This window comes from Prinia subflava, chromosome 3 (genome assembly GCF_021018805.1).
Source record: "Prinia subflava isolate CZ2003 ecotype Zambia chromosome 3, Cam_Psub_1.2, whole genome shotgun sequence".
NCBI classification, from domain to species: Eukaryota; Metazoa; Chordata; class Aves; order Passeriformes; family Cisticolidae; genus Prinia; species Prinia subflava.
In genome coordinates, this window is record NC_086249.1 from 31,510,952 (window position 1) to 31,523,038 (window position 12,087).

Sequence of the window (12,087 nt, forward strand, 5' to 3'; positions counted from 1 at the left end):
CCTGACAGCTCGGGGCAGCTACACCTCTTTTTCTCCCATCGCAAGCATTTTAGCCTGCTTTTTATTTTCTCTCCCTCCCTTCCTCCATTGCGACGTGGGGCTGTCAAGCACAAAGGGGGAACCTGAAATTGCTCTACTTGAGGCCTGGGAGGGGCGGAAATAGCAGTTTATATTGCCAGATTAGCAGGAGGCCAAGGGTACAGGGGGCAAGGGCAGATAATGGCTGGGAGTGGCACAAGGGAGGGAGGGGGGAGGGAGGAGAGTTAAGGAGGAACTAGTTTTGAGAGAATGTACAGTAAAACGTCAAGAATCTATAATAGATCAGTATAACTTCATCTGGGGAGTCCTGCTTGAAGTTCCGAAAGAGGGGATAACCACTCAAAGTAAATCTTTAAGCACTTGCAATTAAAGCCACATATAAATACGGAGCTCAGTTCCTTGTGTGACATTGAACAGTTCCTTATGTGAAACAAAACCACACCTCAGCACATATAAGGTATTTGAAGATCTCGCTCCCTTTTTGAACCTTCTCTTCCCCTTGTCAGCAGCTTCCTTAAAACAATGTATCAGGGATCTGACAACCATTTTAAACTTTAAAAGGAAGCTTTTAACTTTCTTTTTTTTTTCCTGCAGCTGCTGCAAAGCAAATGTTTCTCTATCATTGAATGATGTTAAGTAGTGTTACAGTAGAAGCTGTGCTGTACTAGACACAACCATCGCAGTTCAAATTTGACAGTATTGTTATATATGATAAGTGTCATCACATATGGCAGGAAATTTGAAAGAATTTTAGAAAATATATGAATGAGTCTCTTGCAAATTCATCTTACTGGAACTCCAGTAAAGAAAATTACCCACTAGTGTCATAATGCTGTTACACTTCCTTCTTTTTACTCTCCAGTTCTCAGTTGTGTAAACACCCTGCTACTAATCTGTCATCACAAAACGGGGCTTTTTAAAATCCCTTATCTGCTGTTTGTTCATAGGAAATGCCAGACCATGTGCTGGGACATTTTGTGCTTTTGGTCAGTGCTCTGGTAGGTGCTGTGGAAGTTTTTCAGATTTCGATATGCAGAGAGACCGCCTTAAACCGCTCCAGTGGAAATTTACGATCTTATTTTGTCTTCCTCTTGTTCTTCCCCAGTGCTTTCAAGTGACAAAGTCTTTCACGGCTCATGATGCTTCCCCTCTTGCGGGCAGCAGAGCTGCCTATATTAGGCAATGCGGCCGAGGAACTGTGTTTTACGCCGGTGTCAGGGGGCAAGGGTGAAGCCCAGGGTTTGCGGGAGCCCGGCTCCCCGAGCCGTGGGAGCGCGGTGCCGGCACCGCCGGGCCCGGGGCCCCGGCACGGCCGCAGCGGGGTCCGCGGGCCCAGCCCGCCCCAGCGGCGCCGCCCCTCCGGCCGCTCCCCTTCCCGGCTGCTCGCCAGCCCCGGGCCGCGGGCTGGAAATCCCCGCCCGTGAGGCCCACTGGGGTTTTCCCCGCCCAGGCAAAGGGCAAGGAAAGCACCCAAGATCCCCGCAGACGGCAGAGCCGTCCTCCCCCGCAGCGCCGCGCCAGAGGAGGCGGAGTGTCCGCCGGACAGCCCCGGTGCCGAGGGCCGGGCCCGCCCAGCCCTTCCCGTCCCCGTCAGAGGGCGCTGGAGGGCCCGGGCAAAGGGCGGGGCTGCGCCCGGCGCCCGCCGGAGCTCCGGCCGAGCCCAGCCGGAGTTGCCGAGGCGGGGCGGTGCCGGCGGGGCTTCCTCTCCCCCCCGCCCTGCCGGGCATATAGGGAGGGCCTTGCTGGGGGCCGTCGCGGGGCCCTGCGCGGCGGCCGTGAGTACGGGGGTGCTGCGGGTAGGGCCGGGCGGGCCCTGGCGGGAGGGCGCGGCCGTCGGGGGCGCGGGGCGCCTGTGCCCTGTGCCCGTGCGGGTCTGGCGGCGCCGGCCGGGGCTGTGGCCCCCGGCGCTGGAGGGCAGCGCGGCTGCCCCGCTGGAACTCGCTCGGGGAGTGGGGCTGGGAGCCGCGGGAGGAGGGGGGGCGGAGAGCGAGGCCGGGGGAGCCGCGGGCGGGCGTGGAACGTGCGGCTGTCGCTGCCCGGGGCCGCGCTCAGGCCCCGCCGTGCGGGCTCTGGTGCTCGGGGTCTGGTGCCTTAGCGCAGGGGGCTGTTTCTATAGTGCTGTGTCATCGTGACCGAGTCTTTCCTGGAAAAACTTTAAAAAACCGATCCTCCAGACCAGACTACTAGTTACATAATTTTATATTTATTCACAGCTACGTATATAAAAACCCTTTGAACTTTGCGTTTGCCCTTACCTCAGATTTTGGGGAAGTTCCGTTTTGCCGCTGTCCTTGCTTCAAATATAGTTGGATTTACCTAAATAAGAAAATCCACTACTCTTTAAGTCAGTGTTATAAAACTGTCTTCGTTGTTTGGGAATTTGCAAGCTCAAGCCAATTTAAATGGATGCAATTTCTTTAGTACAGGATCTTACCTTTAGTTATACAGCTTGTGATTAAGTAGCCTGATTAATCTGCTTGCCAAAAATTTCTGCTTGTGGGTTAAACAGTTTTGCATATGCGTCAATGACAAGGAAATGAAGTGTGCGAAATCCACTCCATATCACAGCATGTGAAGTTGACTCCCTGAAACATTCTGGCTGACTTTAGGCAGAAGAACTTGGGGCTGTTCGGCCTGGAGAAGAGAAGGCTGCATGGAGCCCTCATAGCAACCTGCCAGTGTCTGAAGGGGATCTGCCGGGAAGCCAGAGGGACTCCTCATCAGGAACTGTAGTGACTGGACAAGCAGTAATGGGCACAAACTGGAAGAGAGGAAATTGTTGTTAGGTATTAGGAATGAATTTGTTACTGCGAGGGTGGTGAGACACTGGAACAGGTTGCCCAGAGAGGTTGTGGACGCCCTAATGGTGGCAGTGTTCCTGGCCAGGTTGGATGTGGTTCTGAGCAGCCTGCTCTACTGGAAGGTGTCCCTGCCTATGGCAAGGGGGTTGGGATAGATGACCTTTAAGGTCTCTTCCAACCCTTAACATTATAATTGCAAAAAGCTTATGTTGTTTCAGTTCGTTTAATTGCTGTTTGCATAGACATTGCATGCACCACATCTTGTGTATTTTAAAGCTATCATTTTCTTCTTTACAGGTTTTGTTCTGCCACAAAAATTGAATGATTGAAACTACAGATATTTTCAGTTTCTTGTTGAGGACAGTCAGTACCAACATGGAGGCGTAGGCACCTTAGAAGGGACTTCAGTCTTACCTCTGGGAGGTAGTTCTGTGCAGAAATAAGGAAGATAATCAAATTATTTTTTTTTAAATCTGAGAGTTCTGTTTGCTTCTGTGTGCCATAAACATGGCATACAGAAAAAACTTGATTCAACAGTATAAAGCATCAGAATGTCTCAACACAAGGCAATTAATTTATGTTAAATTTGGTAACTCTGTATTTGTAACTAAGGCACCAGGTTAAAACTGAAGTGCTCTGTTAATTTGGTGCTGACTTGTAGACAAGCCTGGGGCTGTCCCAGGTTTGTGAATAAAGAGAATTCATCCTTGTCTGAGACAGTGTATAGGATTTGTTTCTCTAATAGCTGAATATTCTCTACATGTGAAGTTGAGTATAAACTAACTTCTTAACAACTTGTTACAACAATATGCAGAACCTGAGAGGTGTTTTTTTGGAGTCCAGTAGTAGCAAATATACAAGATAAGTTTAGTAACATCAATTAAGGGTCTCTGTTTTTTTTTGTGTGCCCTTTGAACTTGATAAACCCTTCTTTTCAGCCTCCTAGTGAGATTTTACAAACTAAAATCTTTGTGTGTGTATAAGCTACATATTTATCAGCTGTCTAGGGTGAAATCTTGTCCTTAAATAACTTAACATATGTTCTGGATAAGAACAATGTTGTTTTAGTTGCCTCCCAATTTAGTTTCTTTATTGACAAAGGATTTTGATAAACCCATTTGAGGTTTTTCCTCTTTTGACCCCACCTCCACAAGCCTGACAAATTGTTACTGCTCTCCCAGATATACCGAACAAGTAAAGCATGTGATGTTTATATGATTCAATGGAAATTGCTTTACAACATGCTTTCTTCAATTGTTAAAATGAGATGGAAAAGCTTTTGTGGTGAAAGCAGTTGCTAAACTAAGGTACAAGAACTTCCCAAATGTTTAAAGGCTGTCAAATCATCAGGTCAGTTCTGCTCATATGCACATTTGAAGTTACATTTTAAAGTATTTATTGCTTTTGTACAGGCAGGGGTTGTTCCAAATTGCCTTTAATGCACACAACTACCTCCCAGAGGAAGACTTGTCCCAATTTTCCCAAAACAGTCCATTATGAACATAGTGGAAGATAGTCCTTTCTTGGCCAGCATCATGAGGCAGACTGCTCTGTGTGATGAACTGAAGTATGACCTGTCCTGTGAACTCTACAGAATGTCGACGTTCTCGACTTTCCCCATGAACGCGCCGGTGTCAGAGCGGAGCCTTGCCCGGGCTGGGTTTTATTACACGGGCGTGCAAGATAAAGTAAAGTGCTTCAGTTGTGGCTTAACGTTGGATAACTGGCAGCCAGGAGATAATGCTATGGAAAAACATAAGCAGCTGTATCCTAGCTGCAGTTTTGTTCAAAGAATGCTTTCAGTTAACAACCTCGGACTGTCGTCTCGTTCTGCCTTTTCACCCTCAGTTGCAAACAGTCTCTCACCGTCTCTACATTCCCTAGCACTTTCTCCAAGTTTAGAACAGGTTGGATATTTCAGTGGCTCATTTTCCAGTTTTCCTCAAGACCCAGTAACTACTAGGGCAGCTGAAGACCTTCCATTCTTGAGCCCTAAGCTTCACAATCCTTCTATGAGGACAGAAGATGCTAGGCTACGCACCTTTCAGTCGTGGCCACTGACGTTTCTGTCACCCACCGATCTGGCAAAGGCTGGACTTTATTACTTGGGGACAGCAGACAAAGTTGCTTGTTTCACCTGTGGTGGTCAGCTGTGTAATTGGGAACCAAAAGATAATGCTGTGTCAGAGCATCGGAGACACTACCCCAACTGCCCTTTTGTGGAAAACCTTATCCGAGACCAGCAGAGTTTCAATGTTTCAAATGTGAGCATGCAAACGCATGAAGCACGGGTTAAAACATTCATAAATTGGCCAACCAGAATTCCAGTTCAGCCTGAACAGCTTGCAGATGCTGGCTTTTACTACGTAGGTAAGAAACCCAGACTTCTCCGGTTTTATTCATACTGCTATGTCAGCATTTACTTTCAAGTAAGTTGTGTCGATGTTTGCTAGATATTTTGCCTTGGGTTTCTTTTTTTAAGGTCGCAATGATGATGTGAAGTGTTTTTGCTGTGATGGTGGGCTAAGGTGCTGGGAATCTGGAGATGATCCATGGATTGAGCATGCAAAGTGGTTTCCAAGGTAACCTGCAAAATCTTTATCACAGTTGGTTCATAGTCTTAAATGTTCTAATTTTGGCAGATATGTACTGCACTTAATAGTTTTATTTAACTTTATTTGATGTACAGATTCACTCTTTCATTCGGATGTATTGCATGTATGTCTAAAAGCTCTGAAGTGTGTAGGTGGGTGTAATTAAAACATTTCTTCTTGAACCATGGCATATAATGCTTTCCCCTTCATTATGAAAAGTGTGCATCCCCAGATCACTAACAGTGAGACTGCATTGTTAATGAGCATACTTTTCTCTGTAAGAGAAGCAGTCAGTAAGCTGACCAAGGGGAGCAAAGGCTACTGAGAAATGAAGTAGAAGGAATGTTTAACTCATTGCTTCTGGTTTTCTGCCCATGCTGAATGCTTTTGAACGAGTTTTTCTGCTTGTGTGGTTTAGTTTCCTACATGTGGAAGAGCTTATGAAGAAGGTTTCAGTGGCTCTTCAGTATGTCTACTGGAAAAAGGACAGAACTTTTTAATGTCACCTATAATTAAATGGCAATTTCATACCTAATTGCTATCTATGACCGTGGAAATCACCACCTCCATTACAGAAGTAGCTGCACGTGATTTCAGGAAAGCTAATAATAATTCTTCTAATTATAGATCTCCAGCTAGGCTTTCACAGGCAATTTATCAGCTACTGCTGGACTATATAATGTATGTAGGGTTAAATGTCACTGTAGCTTCTTGCTGTGTTAAGCCTGTCAGTAAATGTACGTAAGAGATAAACCTGTGTTAGTGAAGCAGGCTTTGATAATGGTGCTATATTTTATTAAATTCTTTCTTTTGAATGATTTGAGTACGAGATAAGAATGGTGAGATGCAAGATAGAAACAGTTTATTGTGCACTTTGTAGTTATTCTGACACAGTATCATTTCTTATGACATGCCATTTTGATTACAAGTGGTAGGAGAATGTAAAGCTGCATTCATATACATATGCCTACTGATAGCTGGATGTCATGGAAAAGCTTGATCTTAAGTGTCACCAGACACTAGGCTGCACCAGGCTTCCAATTAAGAGTATTCTTTCTCTTCTGAAGGAAGAGAAATGTATTTAACTTACACTGGGTTTAAACTTTTTCATTCTACTGTGGTGGGTGGTTTTTTTTTTTTTCCTTTGGCAAGTAGAAAGTTATGATTTGATGCACTTTTGTCAATGTTTCAGGTGTGAGTATCTGCTTCGTGTAAAAGGAAGAGAGTTTGTAAGTCAAATTCAGGCCAGATTCCCCCATCTCCTTGAGCAGGTAAACTTTTACTGTCCTGTAACTTTGGTCTTCCCTTGTTGATCAGTGCTTGTTCTTTTTCTGAGTTCAGTCTTTTCTTCTGCCTCATTTCTGTGTATGTTTCTTCTGGGTTTCAGACACCATAGATGCTCTTCATGAGCACATAAAAGAAACTAGTGCTGAACCGTGGCTAGTCTTGGACTAGTAAAGTTAAACTTTTAATCTTATCATAAGATTACTTATGGAGAGTCCTATGAAGCAGTGATCTCCTTTATGTTAGCAGAGGGAAATTCTGGTTATACATTGAATAGTGCAGATCAGTTATTATTTCAGAAATCAATCATGGACAACATGAATTATTTCTATTTGCAATTCTTACATCAAGAGTACCCAGACTTCTCTTCATGGAAGTGGTCAGCACCAGCTTTCTGTTGATTGTACACTTGCACAAATTTGTAGACTTGTGTAACTGCAGGTGAAATCTTCATTGGGTAGAAAGCTTAGTAGGATTGGTGATGAACAATATGTTAGAAAGGTACATAGAGGGAAGAGCAATACTTCAATACTGACATAGTTCTCTTGTGTTCTACAGCTCTTGTCAACCTCTGATCCGCCTGTAGATGAAAACCTTGATCCTCCAAGTATGTATATTAAAGCATGTTTTTAAACTTCCTCAGCATTTTGCAAACTTAATGATTGCTAAGCAAGTTAGCTTTGGATAGCCAATTCCTAGATTTGTTTCCTAAAAGTTTAATCATTTTGATGTTGTGTTGACAAACTCCAAGGCAACACCTCTAAGAGATCTTGTTTTTTATTTTCTTTAGTTTCATGCTAGCAGCTCATATTGAAATTTTTGGGTGGGTACACTGGGGTTTTTTTGTTTCAGGGTTGGTTTAAGTAAAATGAGTGTTGAACTTGGTGGGACAGTTGCTAGAGGGTGTCATGACTATGCACTTAGGCAATTCCATCTCTAGGCATGTAACTAGGTAAATACTCTGAGCTGAGCAGCAGCAGCTAAGGAAGAAGGCAGGCCAGGCTGGTACAGTGAAGTCTTTCTAGCTGGACTCTAGTTATGGTGGAAAAACCGACTCCCTCTCTGGGAGTTTATGCTGTCCTAGTCCCTGCTGACTGAGGACAATGAGTCAGAGTCCCATGTGTCTGGTGTTTAGTAAATTGAATGCAAATTACTGATCAAGAGCTGGAATAGAGCAATTGTTTGTGCTTTAAACTCTGACTTCCCTCCCCCACCCCTGCCCCCCCCCAGGCATTTTTCATGGCTGAAGTTAGAAATAATGGAGTATAAAAAAAGCTGCTAGAACACAATGGAATTCTCAGTGGTTTCTCTGGATTAACCTAGGTTTTAACAAAGGCCTGACATGGGTTGATGTTTATCTTGGATTCAATCCATGACTGAGTGACCAGCTTCCATTTTTAAAACTATTTTACAAAAATTCTCTTTAAAAAGTTGAAACTTTTTACTGCTTAGTGTTCATGTGTGTAGGTAATGTTGTGTCTGACTTCTGGAGTTGTATGTATGGGTGTTTTATTCTTTATATTATACACGAGGATTTCCCTTTTTGATTAGTTATTCGTTTTGAACCTGGAGAGAGCCGTTCAGAAGATGCAATCATGATGAACACGCCTGTGGTTATGGCTGCCTTGGAGATGGGATTCAGCAGAAGGCTAATAAAGCAAACAGTGCAAAGTAAAATTTTGGCCAGTGGAGAAAACTACAATACTGTTAATGAGCTTGTGTCTGATCTGCTCACGGCTGAAGATGAGAAGATGGAAGAAGAGAAAGAAAAGCAGTTGGAAGAAGTGGCGTCAGGTAGGCATCAGGCATAAATAAAAGTGAAATCTGAAGCAGTTAGTAATATGTGTAGCTTTTATATTTGCTTTTATGCACTAAGGGATTTAGTTTAGTTGCTGTTAGGATCAGCTTCTCTAAAAGCATTGTTGGGATATCTGTATGGAACTAGCAGTCTGAGGATTGTTTCATTCCCTTTTAGGACAATGGTTCATAGCAGAGGCCAAGGTTCAGAATCATCTCTTCTTTCTAAAGCAATTTTTTTTAAAGTTTGTGTGCCTTTATATTGCTGTGAATGAAACACTGGGTGCACTCTACTAATTTTCATCCAAATTTGCCTGCTCTTTAAGCTGCTTGAAAATCAGTAAATCACCATATCCACCTCCTAGAGGGAGCCATAGACTTCTGCAAATTCCGATTCTGTAAGATTGCCTAAGATCTGCTTTTCTGTCTGACTCAGCCCATGCATGTCAGCAATTTGTTTATTTGATGTATCTTTAACACTTCCTGTTGCTTCAATGCAATGTAAGTTTTGAAGCCTGTAGAAATCCTTCTGATTTTGTGTCTGAAGCATAATGAAACTTCTCAATTATAAATGGAATTAAGGAGGCTTCTTTCCTAGTTGCATTTCTGTCAAAAAAACATAGATGGATTCAGCATTTAATCCTACTGGAAATTTTTTTGTTCTTGTTTGTAGCAGAGTATTAAAATAGTCTCCAGAGTCTGGTTGTGCTGTACTTCTGGTTTTCTTGAACGCAGTTGTGTTCACTTCTTAGAAGAGCTTTCTTTTATCTCCAGCCTAGCACTGACAGAAGTTAATCTCTGCCATGTGGATGAGTTAGGGTTGGTGTTAGTTTTCTCTTTGCAGTCCAGAGAGTGTAAGTCTGTTAATATGGAGCTGACACAAGATCCTCTGTGATCATTTAACCTAGAGATGGGAGCAGGAAGTTTCCTTGGTGAAGAGGCTTTGGCTTAGAAGCTGCTTGTATGTGGTTTCCTTAAGTCTGTTCATTACGTGGATACCAGTAAAACTTGCTGAGAGTTTTATTAATGATGTGTAGTAAGCAAACATTGCAAGTGTAGTTTAAAGAATGTATCAATTATTGTTAAAGAGAAGTGCAACTTGGAGTAGTGTATTCCTAATTCTCTTATCTAATTCCCCCTTACATTCCAGATGATTTATACTTGATCCAGAAGAATCGAATGGCTTTATTCCAGCGTTTAACATGTGTACTCCCAATCCTCGGGAGTTTACTATCCGCTAAAGTGATAACAGAACTTGAGCATGATGTTATTAAGCAGAAGACTCAGATACCACTGCAGGCGAGGGAACTGATAGATACAATTTTAGTGAAAGGAAATGAAGCAGCCAGCATCTTCAAGAACTGTCTACGAGATTGTGACCCTGTGCTCTACAAAGATTTATTTGGTATGTCTGTCTGGTTTCCTTTTGTTTTTAAAGGATATCCTTTTATAGAAGTCTAACCAGTGCTCTCACAGCAATCTAAAGAAAAAGAAACAAACATTTGCTGTTTGAACATAGATTAGTTAAATGATAAGGATTTTTTCCTTTTATTCTAGTGGAGAAGACCCTCAAGTATGTTCCCACAGAAGATGTTTCAGGTACCTTAAATTCTTCCTTCTTATCTTAAAGACTATAGTAGAACAAACAGCTAACATAAAAATTACTTTGGTTAAGACATAGGTTTGGTGCTTTACCCTCTCTGATTCTGTTTTAGTAATATGGTCTGGAACAGTTAACCAAAAGTTAAGTGCATGTGCATATTTGCAAGTAAGTGTATCAGCTCTAAGCTGTGCCTTGCTCCTGCTTTTGCACATCACAGGATGTAGAGCTTTCTGGAGCTCAACAATTCAAGCAGCACATGCTGGCCTTGATCCTGACAGAAGCATTCAAGCATTTGGTAAAGGCTGGAGAATGAAAAGTTGGTTAGCATTTTAGAATAGGTGTCATTTCTGCTTTTCCAGAGTGGGTTATAGATACCCTGAGATGTAGCTTGACCAACAGCTGTGTAGATAAAAACTTGTCAGAGATGAGATTGAGTTTGCTTTGGTCCTGCAGTTTCATCTGTTAATAGACTGCAGAAAAGTATACAAGCCTGGATATAGCTCACTTCCACCAGTCAGGCTCTGTTTGTGTTTCTGACAGCCAACCAAGAACAGTACAGCATTTACTAAAATGTAAACACTGGTTGGCCTCCAACCCCTGGGCTGTCATGTCACAGAACTGGAAAGTACAGACTAGTTCCTTGCATGCCACTTTCTGAGCTCTGAAAAATGTTTACTGCCATCTATATTTAGTCAATACAGGTAGGGAAATAAAAGGTGAAAAGGGGCCACACTTTAAATAAATGTATTTTTATTATTATGTATTTTTTTCCAGGTTTACCTATGGAAGAACAATTAAGAAGATTACAAGAGGAAAGAACATGCAAAGTTTGCATGGACAAAGAAGTTTCTATTGTATTTATTCCATGTGGTCACTTAGTGGTGTGCAAAGAATGTGCACCATCCCTTAGGAAATGCCCTATTTGCAGGGGGACAATAAAGGGTACAGTCCGGACATTTCTTTCGTAAAGAGGGAAATTTGCAAAATGTCTGTTCCTGCCATCCTCCAGCTGCTTAGGCTTAAGACAGTAGTATCTTAAAAATGGAAAATTGTGGCATAGAAGAGGATTAATCAACTACCTAATGAAGTTTTGTGATAGTAAAGTGTATCCTCATGATGTATGATTATGTATAGAAGGCCTTCAGTGCCAAAGATTCTCCGTTCATAAAACTAACTCAGTATTAGGATGAGGTTTTTGTGGCGTTCCTTTCTGAGTAGGGAAAGTAGGCTCACTAGTGTCACTTTTGTTCAAGTAAGTTTTTGGTTAAGTTCCTAAAATGGAACTTGGCATAACTCTTCTCATGAGTTTCCTCCATGTGGATGTGAGGAAATATACTATGATTGCTGTTATTAATAGTTAATGTTAATTAACTTCAGCTACTTCTGTTTTGGCTTTCTTCTCGACTTAAGGAGAAAAGAGGCTAACTGTTGCAGGAACAGCAGGACTTTTAAAGTTTTTTATTTCCTAATACTTGTGTTATGTATATTATTAATAGTTTTTATGAAGATAATTAAAATATTTCTATTTCTCAAACTTGGGCTTGTTTACTCTGTTGCCATTGTTGACTTCTCTTTGTGGACTGCAGTGATTAGAATGCTGTCTTTTCCTGACAAACGTTTGGGATTGTTTGCCTGTAAAAGTACAATAAAACTTCATTCTGTTTGTCTTCCTTTCATTTTTGAACAGGGAAGTAAACTTCTTGGCTGTTTGGTGATTTCCTCTTTATTTAAAAATAAACAGTAGCCCCCCAAAACCCCAACAGCATCTGATACTTCCTTCTGAATTGATTTTTCAAATGACAGAAATCCTGGTCCTCATGAACTTAAAGATGAGACAGAAGGTAGCTCTACAGTCTGTGCTAGGGATTTAATGTGAAAGCTGCTTTTCTGTGTTTGGAACTTTATAGGGATTGTGCAGTTAAATCATAGGATCTCGCAGGCACCCCTGAAGTCTTGGATTTTGTTTTGT

At 42.4% G+C, this 12,087-nt stretch overlaps 1 protein-coding gene across 2 annotated transcripts; it reads left to right on the forward strand.

Moving 5' to 3' along the window:
* The first annotated feature begins 1,665 nt into the window (after window positions 1-1,665).
* Window positions 1,666-11,817, forward strand: LOC134549108 (inhibitor of apoptosis protein-like). Of its 2 annotated transcripts, none has more exons than XM_063394557.1 (9): window positions 1,666-1,814; window positions 3,138-5,210; window positions 5,323-5,422; window positions 6,627-6,705; window positions 7,277-7,325; window positions 8,270-8,512; window positions 9,666-9,920; window positions 10,073-10,114; window positions 10,893-11,817. In XM_063394557.1, exons 2-9 carry the CDS (start codon window positions 4,337-4,339, stop codon window positions 11,084-11,086), a joined length of 1,836 nt encoding a protein of 611 aa, XP_063250627.1. In that variant the 5' UTR covers window positions 1,666-1,814; window positions 3,138-4,336; the 3' UTR covers window positions 11,087-11,817. The 2 variants fall into 2 exon arrangements, with proteins under 2 accessions (XP_063250627.1, XP_063250628.1); XM_063394558.1 differs by lacking the exon at window positions 1,666-1,814 and adding an exon at window positions 2,642-2,825.
* The last annotated feature ends 270 nt before the right edge of the window (window positions 11,818-12,087 follow it).